Source organism: Hemitrygon akajei, chromosome 7, assembly GCF_048418815.1.
Source record: "Hemitrygon akajei chromosome 7, sHemAka1.3, whole genome shotgun sequence".
Classification (NCBI taxonomy): Eukaryota; Metazoa; Chordata; class Chondrichthyes; order Myliobatiformes; family Dasyatidae; genus Hemitrygon; species Hemitrygon akajei.
In genome coordinates, this window is record NC_133130.1 from 109,602,470 (window position 1) to 109,620,907 (window position 18,438).

Here is an 18,438-nt window from a genome sequence, read left to right on the forward strand (position 1 = left end):
GGATAATTGTTCATTGTAAATTGTCCCGTGATTACACTGGTTAAATGGGGGATCACTGGCCGGCTCGGCTCGAAGGGTCAGAAGGGCTTATTCCGTGCTGTATCTCAGGGAATAAATAAAAAAATATCAGGGCAGCTTGAGGCTGTTTTATTTTCTCGAGTGGTGGAGGCTGAAAGGAAATTTCATTTATATTTATTTTTAAAAACACATGAGGCAAAGGTAGAGTAGATAGTATCTTTTTTTCCCCAAAGATTGTAATGTCCAGTGTAAGAGAGCAGGTATTTAAGGCAAGACAGGGTAAATACAAAATAGATGCAAGAGACTTTATTGATTAAACATACACGCAGTGGTGGAGCTCTGCAAAACACTATCGGGGTGGAGGTGAGGCACAGAGCATAGGCGTGTTCATGAGTTAACAGTGTTAAGGACTGTTTCAGGCATATTGATCATTAGTCAGGGTCTAGAGGAAGAGAGATTAACGGGGTTATTGGTTTAATGAATCTGACATGGCATAGTAATCAAATGCCGTTCTATGGTCCAACTATATAACTGCAAAGTATCTATTCCACGTAATGGATGAAAACAGCATCTTGGTCTTCATCTCTTGGTCCTCGTTTCACTTCTCATTTTCACCTTCGGGCAGATTATCTGAGAGAGAAAAAACAATATCTCGATTCAGATTCACAATTAATAAAGTTGGGGATTTCAATATATGATGTATATTGAAACCGCCAGTTTCCGGGGTTTGGACTCTCTACCTCTGGAGAACGGATAGCTGGCACAGCCCCTTTACGGGCTCAGGGTGGGCCCGCTAATCGGCAGTCATGTTTTGGGTACTCTGTTTCGGGTGCCAGCTCTCGGGAGGAGGATGCCGGAGTTGCTCAGGTGAGGTTGTTGGTCGCCCTCTTGTGCCGGTACATCTTCTGACCCAGGAGAGATTCGACAGAGACCTGGGTTCTTGCCGCGGATTCCTCACTCAATGCTCATTGGTGATAAAAACTGCAGCCGTCCTGGTTCCCTTTGGATCTGGAAAAGTGGCATTCATGATCATCCGTGGATTGCAGGGTGGATAGAATCAGTGCTTGGTCCAGTCATAATAAATGGGTATGTTTGTGGTGTGGTGTTTTGACCCCAGAATTTCCTGAGACCAAGATCAGCAAGGGGACAGACTTCAATCCGAGGTAACCCGAAGCCCAAGAGATCCAGAAACCAGATCCCAACTAAAGTGAAGATTTTGAAGCGCAGACCCTTCGAGTGTGTTCCTGGGGGGTGAAGAGGCCATCTGTAATGCCTTGTTGCCATGAATAAGCTTTGTGAGTCTAGGGAGAACCTGTTGGATCACCCATGCCACCCTGGAAGCATCAAGAGTTGTCTTCGAAGGAAGATCCGGAGGCGATGGCAACACTCAAACTGGTCAATATTTCTTCCATCTACAAGGACTTGGAGGAGGCCTTCAGCGAGGGAAAGGCCTCGAGTCACCACCACACCAACCCGACAACTGTGGTATAGACTTACTGCCCAGTACTCGTCCCCCGCACTCTGAGGCCCAGAGAGAGACTCAATAGAGGAATCGATAAAGGAGGACCCTCCACCTCACCTGGCGGTGCAGGCTATTCTTTGTACAAAAGGAGGATGGGAACTTGTGACCCCTACAGGAGATTAAACTGCATAACAACCAAGAATCATTACCCTCTTCCACTTATTACCACAGCCTTTGAGATGCTCCAAGGGGCGAGGTATTCACAAAACCAGACTTATGGAGTGCATACTATCTGGTCCATATAAGGGAAGATTACATTTAATACACCAACAGGCCACTACGAGTACCTGGTTATGCCCTTCAGCCTTGTGAACACTCCGGCCATTTTCCAGGCCTTTGTCAACGACATGCTCCGGGATACTCTCCATAAGTATGCCTTCGTCTACCTGGATGATATCCTGATCTTCTCAAAGTCCATGGAGGGGCATGCTGCTCATGTCTGGGACATTGCAAAGAGTCTTCTAGACCATGGACTTTATGTCAAGTTGGGGGAGTCTGAGTTTCACATGACAACCATTTCATTTTTGGGTTTCATCATCTCAAGATGGACCCTAGGAAGACGCAGGCATTCAGAGACTGGCCACCACCATCCGGTATCTAAAGGCAAACAATTCCTGGGGTTCTACTGGAAGATCATCGGAAACTTCAGCTCAGTGGTTTGATTATATAAGAAATTGCTGATCTGGGACTTTCACACATGACAATCTCTAGAGTTTACAGAGTGGTGCGGAAAAAAATCCAGTGAGTGGCAGTTCTGTGGGCGAAAATGCCTCGATAATGAGAGAGGAAGGTGACAGCAACTCAAATAACCATATGTTATGACAGTGGTGTGCAGAAGAGCTCCTCTGAATGCACAACACATTGAATCTTGAAGTGGATGGGCTACGGCAGCAGAGGTCCACACCAGGTTCCAGATGTATCAAATAAAGTTGCCACTGATTGTCAGAGGCAAGGTGTTGTCATCTGATACGTGGCTGTCATTTCAGTTATTTCTCACAGTGATTTTAATGATTCTTTTAAAACGTGTTGATATCATGGTTTTGCATACTCACCCCGACGTGAACGACAACTGGGGTCTCCAACGTGCAACAGTGACTTTCCCTCCAAAGCCAGGAGTACTGGGAAAGCTTTCTGCACTGTGTTAAATGACCCTTTATAGATCTCGCTGACCAAGAGTTGCAAATTTTTTGGGCAACGGAAGAGAGTAAATTCCAGTTTTTCCTGTTCAACGAAAGCCTGGAAACAGAAGACAAAAGATATTCGGAACGATATCCAATATATTTCAAAGAAGTGCATTTGGTGGACATCCAGATGTGAACAAATTTGGCTAGCAGTGAAATAAGTTACACGTTCACTATGTTAACTGAATATCAGAGAGGGGATGTTTATCAGGTGGGAATGATGGTCTGATCATCTGGTGTTCCACCTTCTGTCCAGGTCAAGGTCACTTGAACTTTTACCTTATTGAGAAATAATGCAGTGAACAGAATAGTGTAGATATTGAGAGTCATAGAATCAGGGTTATACAACATAGAATCAGGCCCTTCGTCATACCAGATCCATACTAACCCATATGCCTGCATTAGGACTGTGTCCTCCTTTGCCTTGTCTATTTAAGTGCCTGTATATTTGCCTCTTAAGTGTAACAGTTCTGTAACGAGAGAGCTACAGAGGGTGGTGAACCCACGTGCAGAGTAAGGTGTAGAATTAACTCTGACCCAGATTTGAAATAAAGGAAAGGGAGAATCAGATGAGGCATGGAATACACAGTTTATCCAATGTTCTCGATTTGGTCTGCTGTCCTTGGCCATGATTACACCCACCCTCCCTCACTCTACCACAGGATCGGTGTCACCAGTAACGAGAGCCTTGCTACCCACGGTGTAGGCGTTACGTGCCAGTTTTAACTCACCTGAACAGCAAGGCCAGTATTGTAGATAGTCCCAAAGGTACCATCCGTATTCTGGTAACTTAGGAGCTGATGCAGCAAGAGCACGATGGCTTGTTCAATGTGGTGTTTCTCCATGATAGCAAGGTCATTGCCATGGTGTATGCAGGAGAGAGCAAGGACGGTCATGGAGGCTGTATCTACAAATTAGAATCAGAATCGGCTTGAATATCACCAGCATATGTCCTGAAATTTGTTGTACTTGTGGCGACAGGAGAATGCAATACATAATAACTGAAAAACCGTGAATTACAATATACATCACATACACACACCGATAATGTGGGTGGCAGTGACCTTTTCCCAAGGGTAGGAGGGTCTAAAACTAAGGGGCATAGATTTAGAGTGAGAGGAAAAGGATTTAAATTGGTCCTGAGGGGCAATTCCCCACAAAGGTAGTGAGGAAATGGAACGAGCTGCCAGGGGAAGTGTTTGAGGCAGATATTGTTTAAGAAGCACTCGGACAGGTACGTGGAGGGGTAATCCTTGGGGGCGGGGGTATGGGCCGAACACAGGACATTGGGACTAGCTGGGTGGTCAAAGTGGTCAGTATGTGTTGGCTGAGCTGAAGGGCTTGTATCAATGCTGTTTGGCTCCCTGGCTCTATTAAAATCAGTTATTGCTATGGGACTCTTAGTTTATCTTGTTTTATGAAAATGAATTAAATCATAAAAGCCTTCCAAATCTACTGAGCTAAATCCAACTATCCTACATTATAGTCTCTTGGTGCTGTGGGGGAATCAGAGGGATTTTGGGCTCCATGTCCTTAGGATTCACAAAGCTGCTGCACAGGTTGACAGTGTTAAGAAGGCATATGATGTGTCGGCATCCATTAGCTGTGGGATTCAGTTCAAGAGCCGTAAGGTAATGTTACAGCTATGCAAGACCTTGGTCAGACCCCACATGGAGTAGTGTGTTCAATTCTGGTCACCTCACTCCAGGAAAGATGTGGGTATTATAGAAAGACTGCAGAGGAGATTTACAAGGATGTTGCCTGGATTGGGGAGCATGCCTTATGAGAATAGGTTGAGTGAACTTGGCCTTTTCTCCTTGGAGTGACGGAGGATGACAGGTGACCAGATAGAGGTGTATAAGATGATGAGAGGGATTGATCGTGTGGATAGTCAGAGGCTTTTTCCCAGGTTGAAATGGCTAACACAAGGGGACATCGTTTTAAGGTGCTTGGAAGTAGGTACAAGGGGGATGTCAGATGCAAGTTTTTCCACACGGAGTGGTGGGTGTGTGGAATGCACTGCCAGTAATGGTGGTAGAGGCTGATACAATAGGGTCTTTGACGAGACTCTCAGATAGGTACATGAAGCTTAACAAAATAGAGGGCTGTGTGGTAGACAGATTAGAATTGAAAGTAGGTTACATGGTTGGCACAACCTTGTGGGCTGAAGGGCCTGTAATGTGCAGTAGATTTCTGCGTTCAATGTCCTGATGAAGGTTCCTGGCTCAAAACATTGGCCCTTTTCCCCTCTCCAGAGAAGCTGCCTGACCATCTGGGTTCCTCCAGAATTTTGTGTGTGTTGCTCCAGAACCTCCTGTGCTTCAGAAAGAACCGATTGTGAAATGGCCGTCTACTGGGTGCAGCATCTGCTCTGAACTCTTCACAACTGGTTTTCCATCATGCTGGCCACATGGACTGAGATACGACGAGAAGCTTTGTCTGCGTTCCAGCAGACGGATAATTCCTGGTGTGAGAACCTATTGAGCGAGTGGTGAAGGGCCAGCAGAATGTTGCTGTTGTGAGAACCTATTGAGCGAGTGGTGAAGGACCAGCAGAATGTTCCTGTTGTGAGAAACGATTGAGCGAGTGGTGAAGGGCCAGCAGAATGTTGCTGTTGTGAGAACCTATTGAGCGAGTGGTGAAGGGCCAGCAGAATGTTGCTGTTGTGAGAACCCATTGAGCGAGTGGTGAAGGGCCAGCAGAATGTTCCTGTTGTGAGAACCTATCGAGCGAGTGGTGAAGGGCCAGCAGAATGTTCCTGTTGTGAGAACCTATTGAGCGAGTGGTGAAGGGCCAGCAGAATGTTGCTGTTGTGAGAACCCATTGAGCGAGTGGTGAAGGACCAGCAGAATGTTCCTGTTGTGAGAACCTATCGAGCGAGTGGTGAAGGGCCAGCAGAATGTTCCTGGTGTGAGAACCTATTGAGCGAGTGGTGAAGGGCCAGCAGAATGTTCCTGTTGTGAGAACCTATTGAGCGAGTGGTGAAGGGCCAGCAGAATGTTCCTGGTGTGAGAACCTATTGAGCGAGTGGTGAAGGGCCAGCAGAATGTTCCTGTTGTGAGAACCTATTGAGCGAGTGGTGAAGGGCCAGCAGAATGTTGCTGTTGTGAGAACCCATTGAGCGAGTGGTGAAGGGCCAGCAGAATATTCCTGGTGTGAGAACCTATTGAGCGAGTGGTGAAGGGCCAGCAGAATGTTCCTGTTGTGAGAACCTATTGAGCGAGTGGTGAAGGGCCAGCAGAATGTTGCTGTTGTGAGAACCTATTGAGCGAGTGGTGAAGGGCCAGCAGAATGTTCCTGTTGTGAGAACCTATTGAGCGAGTGGTGAAGGGCCAGCAGAATGTTCCTGTTGTGAGAACCTATTGAGCGAGTGGTGAAGGGCCAGCAGAATGTTCCTGTTGTGAGAACCTATTGAGCGAGTGGTGAAGGGCCAGCAGAATGTTCCTGTTGTGAGAACCTATTGAGCGAGTGGTGAAGGGCCAGCAGAATGTTCCTGTTGTGAGAACCTATTGAGCGAGTGGTGAAGGGCCAGCAGAATGTTGCTGTTGTGAGAACCTATTGAGCGAGTGGTGAAGGGCCAGCAGAATGTTCCTGTTGTGAGAACCTATTGAGCGAGTGGTGAAGGGCCAGCAGAATGTTCCTGTTGTGAGAACCTATTGAGCGAGTGGTGAAGGGCCAGCAGAATGTTCCTGTTGTGAGAACCGATTGAGTGAGTGGTGAAGGGCCAGCAGAATGTTCCTGTTGTGAGAACCTATTGAGCGAGTGGTGAAGGGCCAGCAGAATGTTTCTGTTGTGAGAACCTATTGAGCGAGTGGTGAAGGGCCAGCAGAGTGTTCCTGTTGTGAGAACCTATTGAGCGAGTGGTGAAGGGCCAGCAGAATGTTGCTGTTGTGAGAATCTATTGAGCGAGTGGTGAAGGGCCAGCAGAATGTTTCTGTTGTGAGAACCTATTGAGCGAGTGGTGAAGGGCCAGCAGAATGTTCTTGTTGTGAGAACCTATTGAGCGAGTGGTGAAGGGCCAGCAGAATGTTGCTGTTGTGAGAACCTATTGAGCGAGTGGTGAAGGGCCAGCAGAATGTTCCCGGTGTGAGAACCGATTGAGCGAGTGGTGAAGGGCCAGCAGAATGTTCCTGTTGTGAGAACCTATTGAGCGAGTGGTGAAGGGCCAGCAGAATGTTCCTGTTGTGAGAACCTATTGAGCGAGTGGTGAAGGGCCAGCAGAATGTTCCTGTTGTGAGAACCTATTGAGCGAGTGGTGAAGGGCCAGCAGAATGTTGCTGGTGTGAGAACCTATTGAGTGAGTGGTGAAGGGCCAGCAGAATGTTCTTGTTGTGAGAACCTATTGAGCGAGTGGTGAAGGGCCAGCAGAATGTTCCTGTTGTGAGAACCTATTGAGCGAGTGGTGAAGGGCCAGCAGAATGTTCCTGGTGTGAGAACCTATTGAGCGAGTGGTGAAGGGCCAGCAGAATGTTGCTGTTGTGAGAACCTATTGAGCGAGTGGTGAAGGGCCAGCAGAATGTTGCTGTTGTGAGAACCTATTGAGCGAGTGGTGAAGGGCCAGCAGAATGTTCCTGGTGTGAGAACCTATTGAGCGAGTGGTGAAGGGCCAGCAGAATGTTGCTGTTGTGAGAACCTATTGAGCGAGTGGTGAAGGGCCAGCAGAATGTTGCTGTTGTGAGAACCTATTGAGCGAGTGGTGAAGGGCCAGCAGAATGTTCCTGGTGTGAGAACCTATTGAGCGAGTGGTGAAGGACCAGCAGAATGTTCCTGTTGTGAGAACCTATTGAGCGAGTGGTGAAGGGGCAGCAGAATGTTCCCGGTGTGAGAACTTATTGAGCGAGTGGTGAAGGGCCAGCAGAATGTTGCTGTTGTGAGAACCTATTGAGCGAGTGGTGAAGGGCCAGCAGAATGTTGCTGGTGTGAGAACCTATTGAGCGAGTGGTGAAGGGCCAGCAGAATGTTCCTGTTGTGAGAACCTATTGAGCGAGTGGTGAAGGGCCAGCAGAATGTTGCTGGTGTGAGAACCTATTGAGCGAGTGGTGAAGGGCCAGCAGAATGTTGCTGTTGTGAGAACCTATTGAGCGAGTGGTGAAGGGCCAGCAGAATGTTGCTGGTGTGAGAACCTATTGAGCGAGTGGTGAAGGGCCAGCAGAATGTTCCTGTTGTGAGAACCTATTGAGCGAGTGGTGAAGGGCCAGCAGAATGTTCCTGGTGTGAGAACCTATTGAGCGAGTGGTGAAGGGCCAGCAGAATGTTGCTGTTGTGAGAACCTATTGAGCGAGTGGTGAAGGGCCAGCAGAATGTTCCTGTTGTGAGAACCGATTGAGTGAGTGGTGAAGGGCCAGCAGAATGTTCCTGTTGTGAGAACCTATTGAGCGAGTGGTGAAGGGCCAGCAGAATGTTGCTGTTGTGAGAACCTATTGAGCGAGTGGTGAAGGGCCAGCAGAATGTTCCCGGTGTGAGAACCGATTGAGCGAGTGGTGAAGGGCCAGCAGAATGTTCCTGTTGTGAGAACCTATTGAGCGAGTGGTGAAGGGCCAGCAGAATGTTCCTGTTGTGAGAACCTATTGAGCGAGTGGTGAAGGGCCAGCAGAATGTTCCTGTTGTGAGAACCTATTGAGTGAGTGGTGAAGGGCCAGCAGAATGTTCTTGTTGTGAGAACCTATTGAGCGAGTGGTGAAGGGCCAGCAGAATGTTCCTGTTGTGAGAACCTATTGAGCGAGTGGTGAAGGGCCAGCAGAATGTTCCCGGTGTGAGAACCTATTGAGCGAGTGGTGAAGGGCCAGCAGAATGTTGCTGTTGTGAGAACCTATTGAGCGAGTGGTGAAGGGCCAGCAGAATGTTCCCGGTGTGAGAACCTATTGAGCGAGTGGTGAAGGGCCAGCAGAATGTTGCTGTTGTGAGAACCTATTGAGCGAGTGGTGAAGGGCCAGCAGAATGTTGCTGTTGTGAGAACCTATTGAGCGAGTGGTGAAGGGCCAGCAGAATGTTCCTGGTGTGAGAACCTATTGAGCGAGTGGTGAAGGACCAGCAGAATGTTCTTGTTGTGAGAACCTATTGAGCGAGTGGTGAAGGGCCAGCAGAATGTTCCTGTTGTGAGAACCTATTGAGCGAGTGGTGAAGGGCCAGCAGAATGTTCCCGTTGTGAGAACCTATTGAGCGAGTGGTGAAGGGCCAGCAGAATGTTCCCGGTGTGAGAACCTATTGAGCGAGTGGTGAAGGGCCAGCAGAATGTTGCTGTTGTGAGAACCTATTGAGCGAGTGGTGAAGGGCCAGCAGAATGTTGCTGTTGTGAGAACCTATTGAGCGAGTGGTGAAGGGCCAGCAGAATGTTCCTGGTGTGAGAACCTATTGAGCGAGTGGTGAAGGACCAGCAGAATGTTCCTGTTGTGAGAACCTATTGAGTGAGTGGTGAAGGGCCAGCAGAATGTTGCTGTTGTGAGAACCTATTGAGCGAGTGGTGAAGGGCCAGCAGAATGTTGCTGGTGTGAGAACCTATTGAGCAAGTGGTGAAGGGCCAGCAGAATGTTGCTGGTGTGAGAACCTATTGAGCGAGTGGTGAAGGGCCAGCAGAATGTTGCTGGTGTGAGAACCTATTGAGCGAGTGGTGAAGGACCAGCAGAATGTTCCCGGTGTGAGAACCTATTGAGCGAGTGGTGAAGGGCCAGCAGAATGTTGCTGGTGTGAGAACCTATTGAGCGAGTGGTGAAGTGCCAGCAGAATGTTCCCGGTGTGAGAACTTATTGAGCGAGTGCTGAAGGGCCAGCAGAATGTTGCTGGTGTGAGAACCTATTGAGCGAGTGGTGAAGGACCAGCAGAATGTTGCTGGTGTGAGAACCTATTGAGCGAGTGGTGAAGGACCAGCAGAATGTTCCTGTTGTGAGAACCTATTGAGCGAGTGGTGAAGGACCAGCAGAATGTTCCCGGTGTGAGAACTTATTGAGCGAGTGCTGAAGGGCCAGCAGAATGTTCCCGTTGTGAGAACCTATTGAGCGAGTGGTGAAGGGCCAGCAGAATGTTGCTGTTGTGAGAACCTATTGAGCGAGTGGTGAAGGGCCAGCAGAATGTTCCTGTTGTGAGAACCTATTGAGCGAGTGGTGAAGGGCCAGCAGAATGTTGCTGTTGTGAGAACCTATTGAGCGAGTGGTGAAGGGCCAGCAGAATGTTGCTGTTGTGAGAACCTATTGAGCGAGTGGTGAAGGGCCAGCAGAATGTTCCTGTTGTGAGAACCTATTGAGCGAGTGGTGAAGGGCCAGCAGAATGTTGCTGGTGTGAGAACCTATTGAGCGAGTGGTGAAGGGCCAGCAGAATGTTCCTGTTGTGAGAACCTATTGAGCGAGTGGTGAAGGGCCAGCAGAATGTTCCTGGTGTGAGAACCTATTGAGCGAGTGGTGAAGGACCAGCAGAATGTTCCTGTTGTGAGAACCTATTGAGCGAGTGGTGAAGGGGCAGCAGAATGTTCTCGGTGTGAGAACTTATTGAGCGAGTGGTGAAGGGCCAGCAGAATGTTGCTGTTGTGAGAACCTATTGAGCGAGTGGTGAAGAACCAGCAGAATGTTCCTGTTGTGAGAACCTATTGAGCGAGTGGTGAAGGGCCAGCAGAATGTTGCTGTTGTGAGAACCTATTGAGCGAGTGGTGAAGGGCCAGCAGAATGTTGCTGTTGTGAGAACCTATTGAGCGAGTGGTGAAGAACCAGCAGAATGTTCCTGTTGTGAGAACCTATTGAGCGAGTGGTGAAGGGCCAGCAGAATGTTGCTGTTGTGAGAACCTATTGAGCGAGTGGTGAAGGGCCAGCAGAATGTTGCTGTTGTGAGAACCTATTGAGCGAGTGGTGAAGAACCAGCAGAATGTTCCTGTTGTGAGAACCTATTGAGCGAGTGGTGAAGGGCCAGCAGAATGTTGCTGTTGTGAGAACCTATTGAGCGAGTGGTGAAGGGCCAGCAGAATGTTGCTGTTGTGAGAACCTATTGAGCGAGTGGTGAAGAACCAGCAGAATGTTCCTGTTGTGAGAACCTATTGAGCGAGTGGTGAAGGACCAGCAGAATGTTCCTGTTGTGAGAACCTATTGAGCGAGTGGTGAAGTGCCAGCAGAATGTTCCTGTTGTGAGAACCTATTGAGCGAGTGGTGAAGGGCCAGCAGAATGTTCCTGGTCTGAGAACCTATTGAGCGAGTGGTGAAGGGCCAGCAGAATGTTCCTGGTGTGAGAACTTATTGAGCGAGTGCTGAAGGGCCAGCAGAATGTTGCTGGTGTGAGAACCTATTGAGCGAGTGGTGAAGGACCAGCAGAATGTTCCCGGTGTGAGAACCTATTGAGCGAGTGGTGAAGGACCAGCAGAATGTTGCTGGTGTGAGAACCTATTGAGCGAGTGGTGAAGGACCAGCAGAATGTTCCTGTTGTGAGAACCTATTGAGTGAGTGGTGAAGGACCAGCAGAATGTTCCCGGTGTGAGAACTTATTGAGCGAGTGCTGAAGGGCCAGCAGAATGTTCCCGTTGTGAGAACCTATTGAGCGAGTGGTGAAGGGCCAGCAGAATGTTGCTGTTGTGAGAACCTATTGAGCGAGTGGTGAAGGGCCAGCAGAATGTTGCTGGTGTGAGAACCTATTGAGCGAGTGGTGAAGGACCAGCAGAATGTTCCTGTTGTGAGAACCTATTGAGCGAGTGGTGAAGGGCCAGCAGAATGTTGCTGGTGTGAGAACCTATTGAGCGAGTGGTGAAGGGCCAGCAGAATGTTCCTGTTGTGAGAACCTATTGAGCGAGTGGTGAAGGGCCAGCAGAATGTTGCTGATGTGAGAACCTATTGAGCGAGTGGTGAAGGGCCAGCAGAATGTTGCTGTTGTGAGAACCTATTGAGCGAGTGGTGAAGGGCCAGCAGAATGTTGCTGGTGTGAGAACCTATTGAGCGAGTGGTGAAGGGCCAGCAGAATGTTCCTGTTGTGAGAACCTATTGAGCGAGTGGTGAAGGGCCAGCAGAATGTTCCTGGTGTGAGAACCTATTGAGCGAGTGGTGAAGGACCAGCAGAATGTTCCTGTTGTGAGAACCTATTGAGCGAGTGGTGAAGGGGCAGCAGAATGTTCCCGGTGTGAGAACTTATTGAGCGAGTGGTGAAGGGCCAGCAGAATGTTGCTGTTGTGAGAACCTATTGAGCGAGTGGTGAAGGGCCAGCAGAATGTTGCTGGTGTGAGAACCTATTGAGCGAGTGGTGAAGGGCCAGCAGAATGTTGCTGTTGTGAGAACCTATTGAGCGAGTGGTGAAGGGCCAGCAGAATGTTGCTGGTGTGAGAACCTATTGAGCGAGTGGTGAAGGGCCAGCAGAATGTTCCTGTTGTGAGAACCTATTGAGCGAGTGGTGAAGGGCCAGCAGAATGTTCCTGGTGTGAGAACCTATTGAGCGAGTGGTGAAGGACCAGCAGAATGTTCCTGTTGTGAGAACCTATTGAGCGAGTGGTGAAGGGGCAGCAGAATGTTCCCGGTGTGAGAACTTATTGAGCGAGTGGTGAAGGGCCAGCAGAATGTTGCTGTTGTGAGAACCTATTGAGCGAGTGGTGAAGGGCCAGCAGAATGTTGCTGGTGTGAGAACCTATTGAGCGAGTGGTGAAGGGCCAGCAGAATGTTGCTGGTGTGAGAACCTATTGAGCGAGTGGTGAAGGGCCAGCAGAATGTTGCTGGTGTGAGAACCTATTGAGCGAGTGGTGAAGGACCAGCAGAATGTTCCTGTTGTGAGAACCTATTGAGCGAGTGGTGAAGGACCAGCAGAATGTTCCTGTTGTGAGAACCTATTGAGCGAGTGGTGAAGGGCCAGCAGAATGTTCCTGTTGTGAGAACCTATTGAGCGAGTGGTGAAGGGCCAGCAGAATGTTGCTGTTGTGAGAACCCATTGAGCGAGTGGTGAAGGGCCAGCAGAATATTCCTGGTGTGAGAACCTATTGAGCGAGTGGTGAAGGGCCAGCAGAATGTTCCTGTTGTGAGAACCTATTGAGCGAGTGGTGAAGGGCCAGCAGAATGTTGCTGTTGTGAGAACCTATTGAGCGAGTGGTGAAGGGCCAGCAGAATGTTCCTGTTGTGAGAACCTATTGAGCGAGTGGTGAACGGCCAGCAGAATGTTCCCGTTGTGAGAACCTATTGAGCGAGTGGTGAAGGGCCAGCAGAATGTTCCTGGTCTGAGAACCTATTGAGCGAGTGGTGAATGGCCAGCAGAATGTTCCCGGTGTGAGAACCTATTGAGCGAGTGGTGAAGGGCCAGCAGAATGTTCCTGTTGTGAGAACCTATTGAGCGAGTGGTGAAGGGCCAGCAGAATGTTCCTGGTCTGAGAACCTATTGAGCGAGTGGTGAAGGGCCAGCAGAATGTTCCTGGTGTGAGAACTTATTGAGCGAGTGCTGAAGGGCCAGCAGAATGTTGCTGGTGTGAGAACCTATTGAGCGAGTGGTGAAGGACCAGCAGAATGTTCCCGGTGTGAGAACCTATTGAGCGAGTGGTGAAGGACCAGCAGAATGTTGCTGGTGTGAGAACCTATTGAGCGAGTGGTGAAGGGCCAGCAGAATGTTCCTGTTGTGAGAACCTATTGAGCGAGTGGTGAAGGGCCAGCAGAATGTTGCTGGTGTGAGAACCTATTGAGCGAGTGGTGAAGGGCCAGCAGAATGTTCCTGTTGTGAGAACCTATTGAGCGAGTGGTGAAGGGCCAGCAGAATGTTCCTGGTGTGAGAACCTATTGAGCGAGTGGTGAAGGACCAGCAGAATGTTCCTGTTGTGAGAACCTATTGAGCGAGTGGTGAAGGGGCAGCAGAATGTTCCCGGTGTGAGAACTTATTGAGCGAGTGGTGAAGGGCCAGCAGAATGTTGCTGTTGTGAGAACCTATTGAGCGAGTGGTGAAGGGCCAGCAGAATGTTGCTGGTGTGAGAACCTATTGAGCGAGTGGTGAAGGGCCAGCAGAATGTTGCTGGTGTGAGAACCTATTGAGCGAGTGGTGAAGGGCCAGCAGAATGTTGCTGGTGTGAGAACCTATTGAGCGAGTGGTGAAGAACCAGCAGAATGTTCCTGTTGTGAGAACCTATTGAGCGAGTGGTGAAGTGCCAGCAGAATGTTCCTGTTGTGAGAACCTATTGAGCGAGTGGTGAAGGGCCAGCAGAATGTTCCTGGTCTGAGAACCTATTGAGCGAGTGGTGAAGGGCCAGCAGAATGTTCCTGGTGTGAGAACTTATTGAGCGAGTGCTGAAGGGCCAGCAGAATGTTGCTGGTGTGAGAACCTATTGAGCGAGTGGTGAAGGACCAGCAGAATGTTCCCGGTGTGAGAACCTATTGAGCGAGTGGTGAAGGACCAGCAGAATGTTGCTGGTGTGAGAACCTATTGAGCGAGTGGTGAAGGACCAGCAGAATGTTCCTGTTGTGAGAACCTATTGAGTGAGTGGTGAAGGACCAGCAGAATGTTCCCGGTGTGAGAACTTATTGAGCGAGTGCAGAAGGGCCAGCAGAATGTTCCCGTTGTGAGAACCTATTGAGCGAGTGGTGAAGGGCCAGCAGAATGTTGCTGTTGTGAGAACCTATTGAGCGAGTGGTGAAGGGCCAGCAGAATGTTGCTGGTGTGAGAACCTATTGAGCGAGTGGTGAAGGACCAGCAGAATGTTCCTGTTGTGAGAACCTATTGAGCGAGTGGTGAAGGGCCAGCAGAATGTTGCTGGTGTGAGAACCTATTGAGCGAGTGGTGAAGGGCCAGCAGAATGTTGCTGTTGTGAGAACCTATTGAGCGAGTGGTGAAGGGCCAGCAGAATGTTGCTGGTGTGAGAACCTATTGAGCGAGTGGTGAAGGGCCAGCAGAATGTTGCTGATGTGAGAACCTATTGAGCGAGTGGTGAAGGGCCAGCAGAATGTTGCTGATGTGAGAACCTATTGAGCGAGTGGTGAAGGACCAGCAGAATGTTCCTGTTGTGAGAACCTATTGAGCGAGTGGTGAAGGGGCAGCAGAATGTTGCTGATGTGAGAACCTATTGAGCGAGTGGTGAAGGACCAGCAGAATGTTCCTGTTGTGAGAACCTATTGAGCGAGTGGTGAAGGGCCAGCAGAATGTTGCTGGTGTGAGAACCTATTGAGCGAGTGTTGAATGGTCAGCAGAATGTTGCTGGTGTGAGAACCTATTGAGCGAGTGGTGAAGGGGCAGCAGAATGTTCCCGGTGTGAGAACCTATTGAGCGAGTGGTGAAGGGCCAGCAGAATGTTGCTGTTGTGAGAACCTATTGAGCGAGTGGTGAAGGGCCAGCAGAATGTTGCTGGTGTGAGAACCTATTGAGCGAGTGGTGAAGGGCCAGCAGAATGTTGCTGGTGTGAGAACCTATTGAGCGAGTGGTGAAGGGCCAGCAGAATGTTGCTGGTGTGAGAACCTATTGAGCGAGTGGTGAAGGACCAGCAGAATGTTCCTGTTGTGAGAACCTATTGAGCGAGTGGTGAAGGACCAGCAGAATGTTCCTGTTGTGAGAACCTATTGAGCGAGTGGTGAAGTGCCAGCAGAATGTTCCTGTTGTGAGAACCTATTGAGCGAGTGGTGAAGGGCCAGCAGAATGTTCCTGGTCTGAGAACCTATTGAGCGAGTGGTGAAGGGCCAGCAGAATGTTCCTGGTGTGAGAACTTATTGAGCGAGTGCTGAAGGGCCAGCAGAATGTTGCTGGTGTGAGAACCTATTGAGCGAGTGGTGAAGGACCAGCAGAATGTTCCCGGTGTGAGAACCTATTGAGCGAGTGGTGAAGGACCAGCAGAATGTTGCTGGTGTGAGAACCTATTGAGCGAGTGGTGAAGGACCAGCAGAATGTTCCTGTTGTGAGAACCTATTGAGCGAGTGGTGAAGGACCAGCAGAATGTTCCCGGTGTGAGAACTTATTGAGCAAGTGCTGAAGGGCCAGCAGAATGTTCCCGTTGTGAGAACCTATTGAGCGAGTGGTGAAGGGCCAGCAGAATGTTGCTGTTGTGAGAACCTATTGAGCGAGTGGTGAAGGACCAGCAGAATGTTCCTGTTGTGAGAACCTATTGAGCGAGTGGTGAAGGGCCAGCAGAATGTTGCTGGTGTGAGAACCTATTGAGCGAGTGGTGAAGGGCCAGCAGAATGTTCCTGTTGTGAGAACCTATTGAGCGAGTGGTGAAGGGCCAGCAGAATGTTGCTGATGTGAGAATCTATTGAGCGAGTGGTGAAGGGCCAGCAGAATGTTCCTGTTGTGAGAACCGATTGAGTGAGTGGTGAAGGGCCAGCAGAATGTTCCTGTTGTGAGAACCTATTGAGCGAGAGGTGAAGGGCCAGCAGAATGTTCTTGTTGTGAGAACCTATTGAGCGAGTGGTGAAGGGCCAGCAGAATGTTGCTGTTGTGAGAACCTATTGAGCGAGTGGTGAAGGGCCAGCAGAATGTTGCTGTTGTGAGAATCTATTGAGCGAGTGGTGAAGGGCCAGCAGAATGTTGCTGTTGTGAGAACCTATTGAGCGAGTGGTGAAGGGCCAGCAGAATGTTGCTGTTGTGAGAATCTATTGAGCGAGTGGTGAAGGGCCAGCAGAATGTTCCTGTTGTGAGAACCGATTGAGTGAGTGGTGAAGGGCCAGCAGAATGTTCCTGTTGTGAGAACCTATTGAGCGAGAGGTGAAGGGCCAGCAGAATGTTCTTGTTGTGAGAACCTATTGAGCGAGTGGTGAAGGGCCAGCAGAATGTTGCTGTTGTGAGAACCTATTGAGCGAGTGGTGAAGGGCCAGCAGAATGTTCTTGTTGTGAGAACCTATTGAGCGAGTGGTGAAGGGCCAGCAGAATGTTCCTGGTGTGAGAACCTATTGAGCGAGTGGTGAAGGACCAGCAGAATGTTCCTGTTGTGAGAACCTATTGAGCGAGTGGTGAAGGGGCAGCAGAATGTTCCCGGTGTGAGAACTTATTGAGCGAGTGGTGAACGGCCAGCAGAATGTTGCTGTTGTGAGAACCTATTGAGCGAGTGGTGAAGGGCCAGCAGAATGTTGCTGGTGTGAGAACCTATTGAGCGAGTGGTGAAGGGCCAGCAGAATGTTGCTGGTGTGAGAACCTATTGAGCGAGTGGTGAAGGGCCAGCAGAATGTTCCTGTTGTGAGAACCGATTGAGTGAGTGGTGAAGGGCCAGCAGAATGTTCCTGTTGTGAGAACCTATTGAGCGAGAGGTGAAGGGCCAGCAGAATGTTCTTGTTGTGAGAACCTATTGAGCGAGTGGTGAAGGGCCAGCAGAATGTTGCTGTTGTGAGAACCTATTGAGCGAGTGGTGAAGGGCCAGCAGAATGTTCTTGTTGTGAGAACCTATTGAGCGAGTGGTGAAGGGCCAGCAGAATGTTCCTGGTGTGAGAACCTATTGAGCGAGTGGTGAAGGACCAGCAGAATGTTCCTGTTGTGAGAACCTATTGAGCGAGTGGTGAAGGGGCAGCAGAATGTTCCCGGTGTGAGAACTTATTGAGCGAGTGGTGAACGGCCAGCAGAATGTTGCTGTTGTGAGAACCTATTGAGCGAGTGGTGAAGGGCCAGCAGAATGTTGCTGGTGTGAGAACCTATTGAGCGAGTGGTGAAGGGCCAGCAGAATGTTGCTGGTGTGAGAACCTATTGAGCGAGTGGTGAAGGGCCAGCAGAATGTTCTTGTTGTGAGAACCTATTGAGCGAGTGGTGAAGGGCCAGCAGAATGTTGCTGTTGTGAGAACCTATTGAGCGAGTGGTGAAGTGCCAGCAGAATGTTCCTGTTGTGAGAACCTATTGAGCGAGTGGTGAAGGGCCAGCAGAATGTTCCTGTTGTGAGAACCTATTGAGCGAGTGGTGAAGGGCCAGCAGAATGTTCCTGTTGTGAGAACCTATTGAGCGAGTGGTGAAGGGCCAGCAGAATGTTCCTGTTGTGAGAACCTATTGAGCGAGTGGTGAAGGGCCAGCAGAATGTTCCTGGTCTGAGAACCTATTGAGCGAGTGGTGAAGGGCCAGCAGAATGTTCCTGGTGTGAGAACTTATTGAGCGAGTGCTGAAGGGCCAGCAGAATGTTGCTGGTGTGAGAACCTATTGAGCGAGTGGTGAAGGACCAGCAGAATGTTCCCGGTGTGAGAACCTATTGAGCGAGTGGTGAAGGACCAGCAGAATGTTGCTGGTGTGAGAACCTATTGAGCGAGTGGTGAAGGACCAGCAGAATGTTCCTGTTGTGAGAACCTATTGAGCGAGTGGTGAAGGACCAGCAGAATGTTCCCGGTGTGAGAACTTATTGAGCAAGTGCTGAAGGGCCAGCAGAATGTTCCCGTTGTGAGAACCTATTGAGCGAGTGGTGAAGGGCCAGCAGAATGTTGCTGTTGTGAGAACCTATTGAGCGAGTGGTGAAGGGCCAGCAGAATGTTGCTGGTGTGAGAACCTATTGAGCGAGTGGTGAAGGACCAGCAGAATGTTCCTGTTGTGAGAACCTATTGAGCGAGTGGTGAAGGGCCAGCAGAATGTTGCTGGTGTGAGAACCTATTGAGCGAGTGGTGAAGGGCCAGCAGAATGTTCCTGTTGTGAGAACCTATTGAGCGAGTGGTGAAGGGCCAGCAGAATGTTGCTGATGTGAGAACCTATTGAGCGAGTGGTGAAGGGCCAGCAGAATGTTGCTGTTGTGAGAATCTATTGAGCGAGTGGTGAAGGGCCAGCAGAATGTTCCTGTTGTGAGAACCGATTGAGTGAGTGGTGAAGGGCCAGCAGAATGTTCCTGTTGTGAGAACCTATTGAGCG

At 49.7% G+C, this 18,438-nt stretch overlaps 1 protein-coding gene across 1 annotated transcript in view; it reads right to left on the bottom strand.

The window, feature by feature from the left end:
* Positions 1–309: 309 nt before the first annotated feature.
* Positions 310–18,438, bottom strand: part of LOC140730142 (transcobalamin-2-like) — a 77,791-nt gene continuing 59,662 nt past the window's right edge. Inside the window, exons 6-8 of the mRNA XM_073050275.1 lie at positions 3,453–3,628; positions 2,593–2,776; positions 310–648 (exon numbers count right to left, since the gene is read on the bottom strand). Coding sequence (XP_072906376.1) covers positions 617–648; positions 2,593–2,776; positions 3,453–3,628 — 392 coding nt within the window. The 3' untranslated portion in view covers positions 310–616. The remainder of the gene's footprint in view (positions 649–2,592; positions 2,777–3,452; positions 3,629–18,438) is intronic.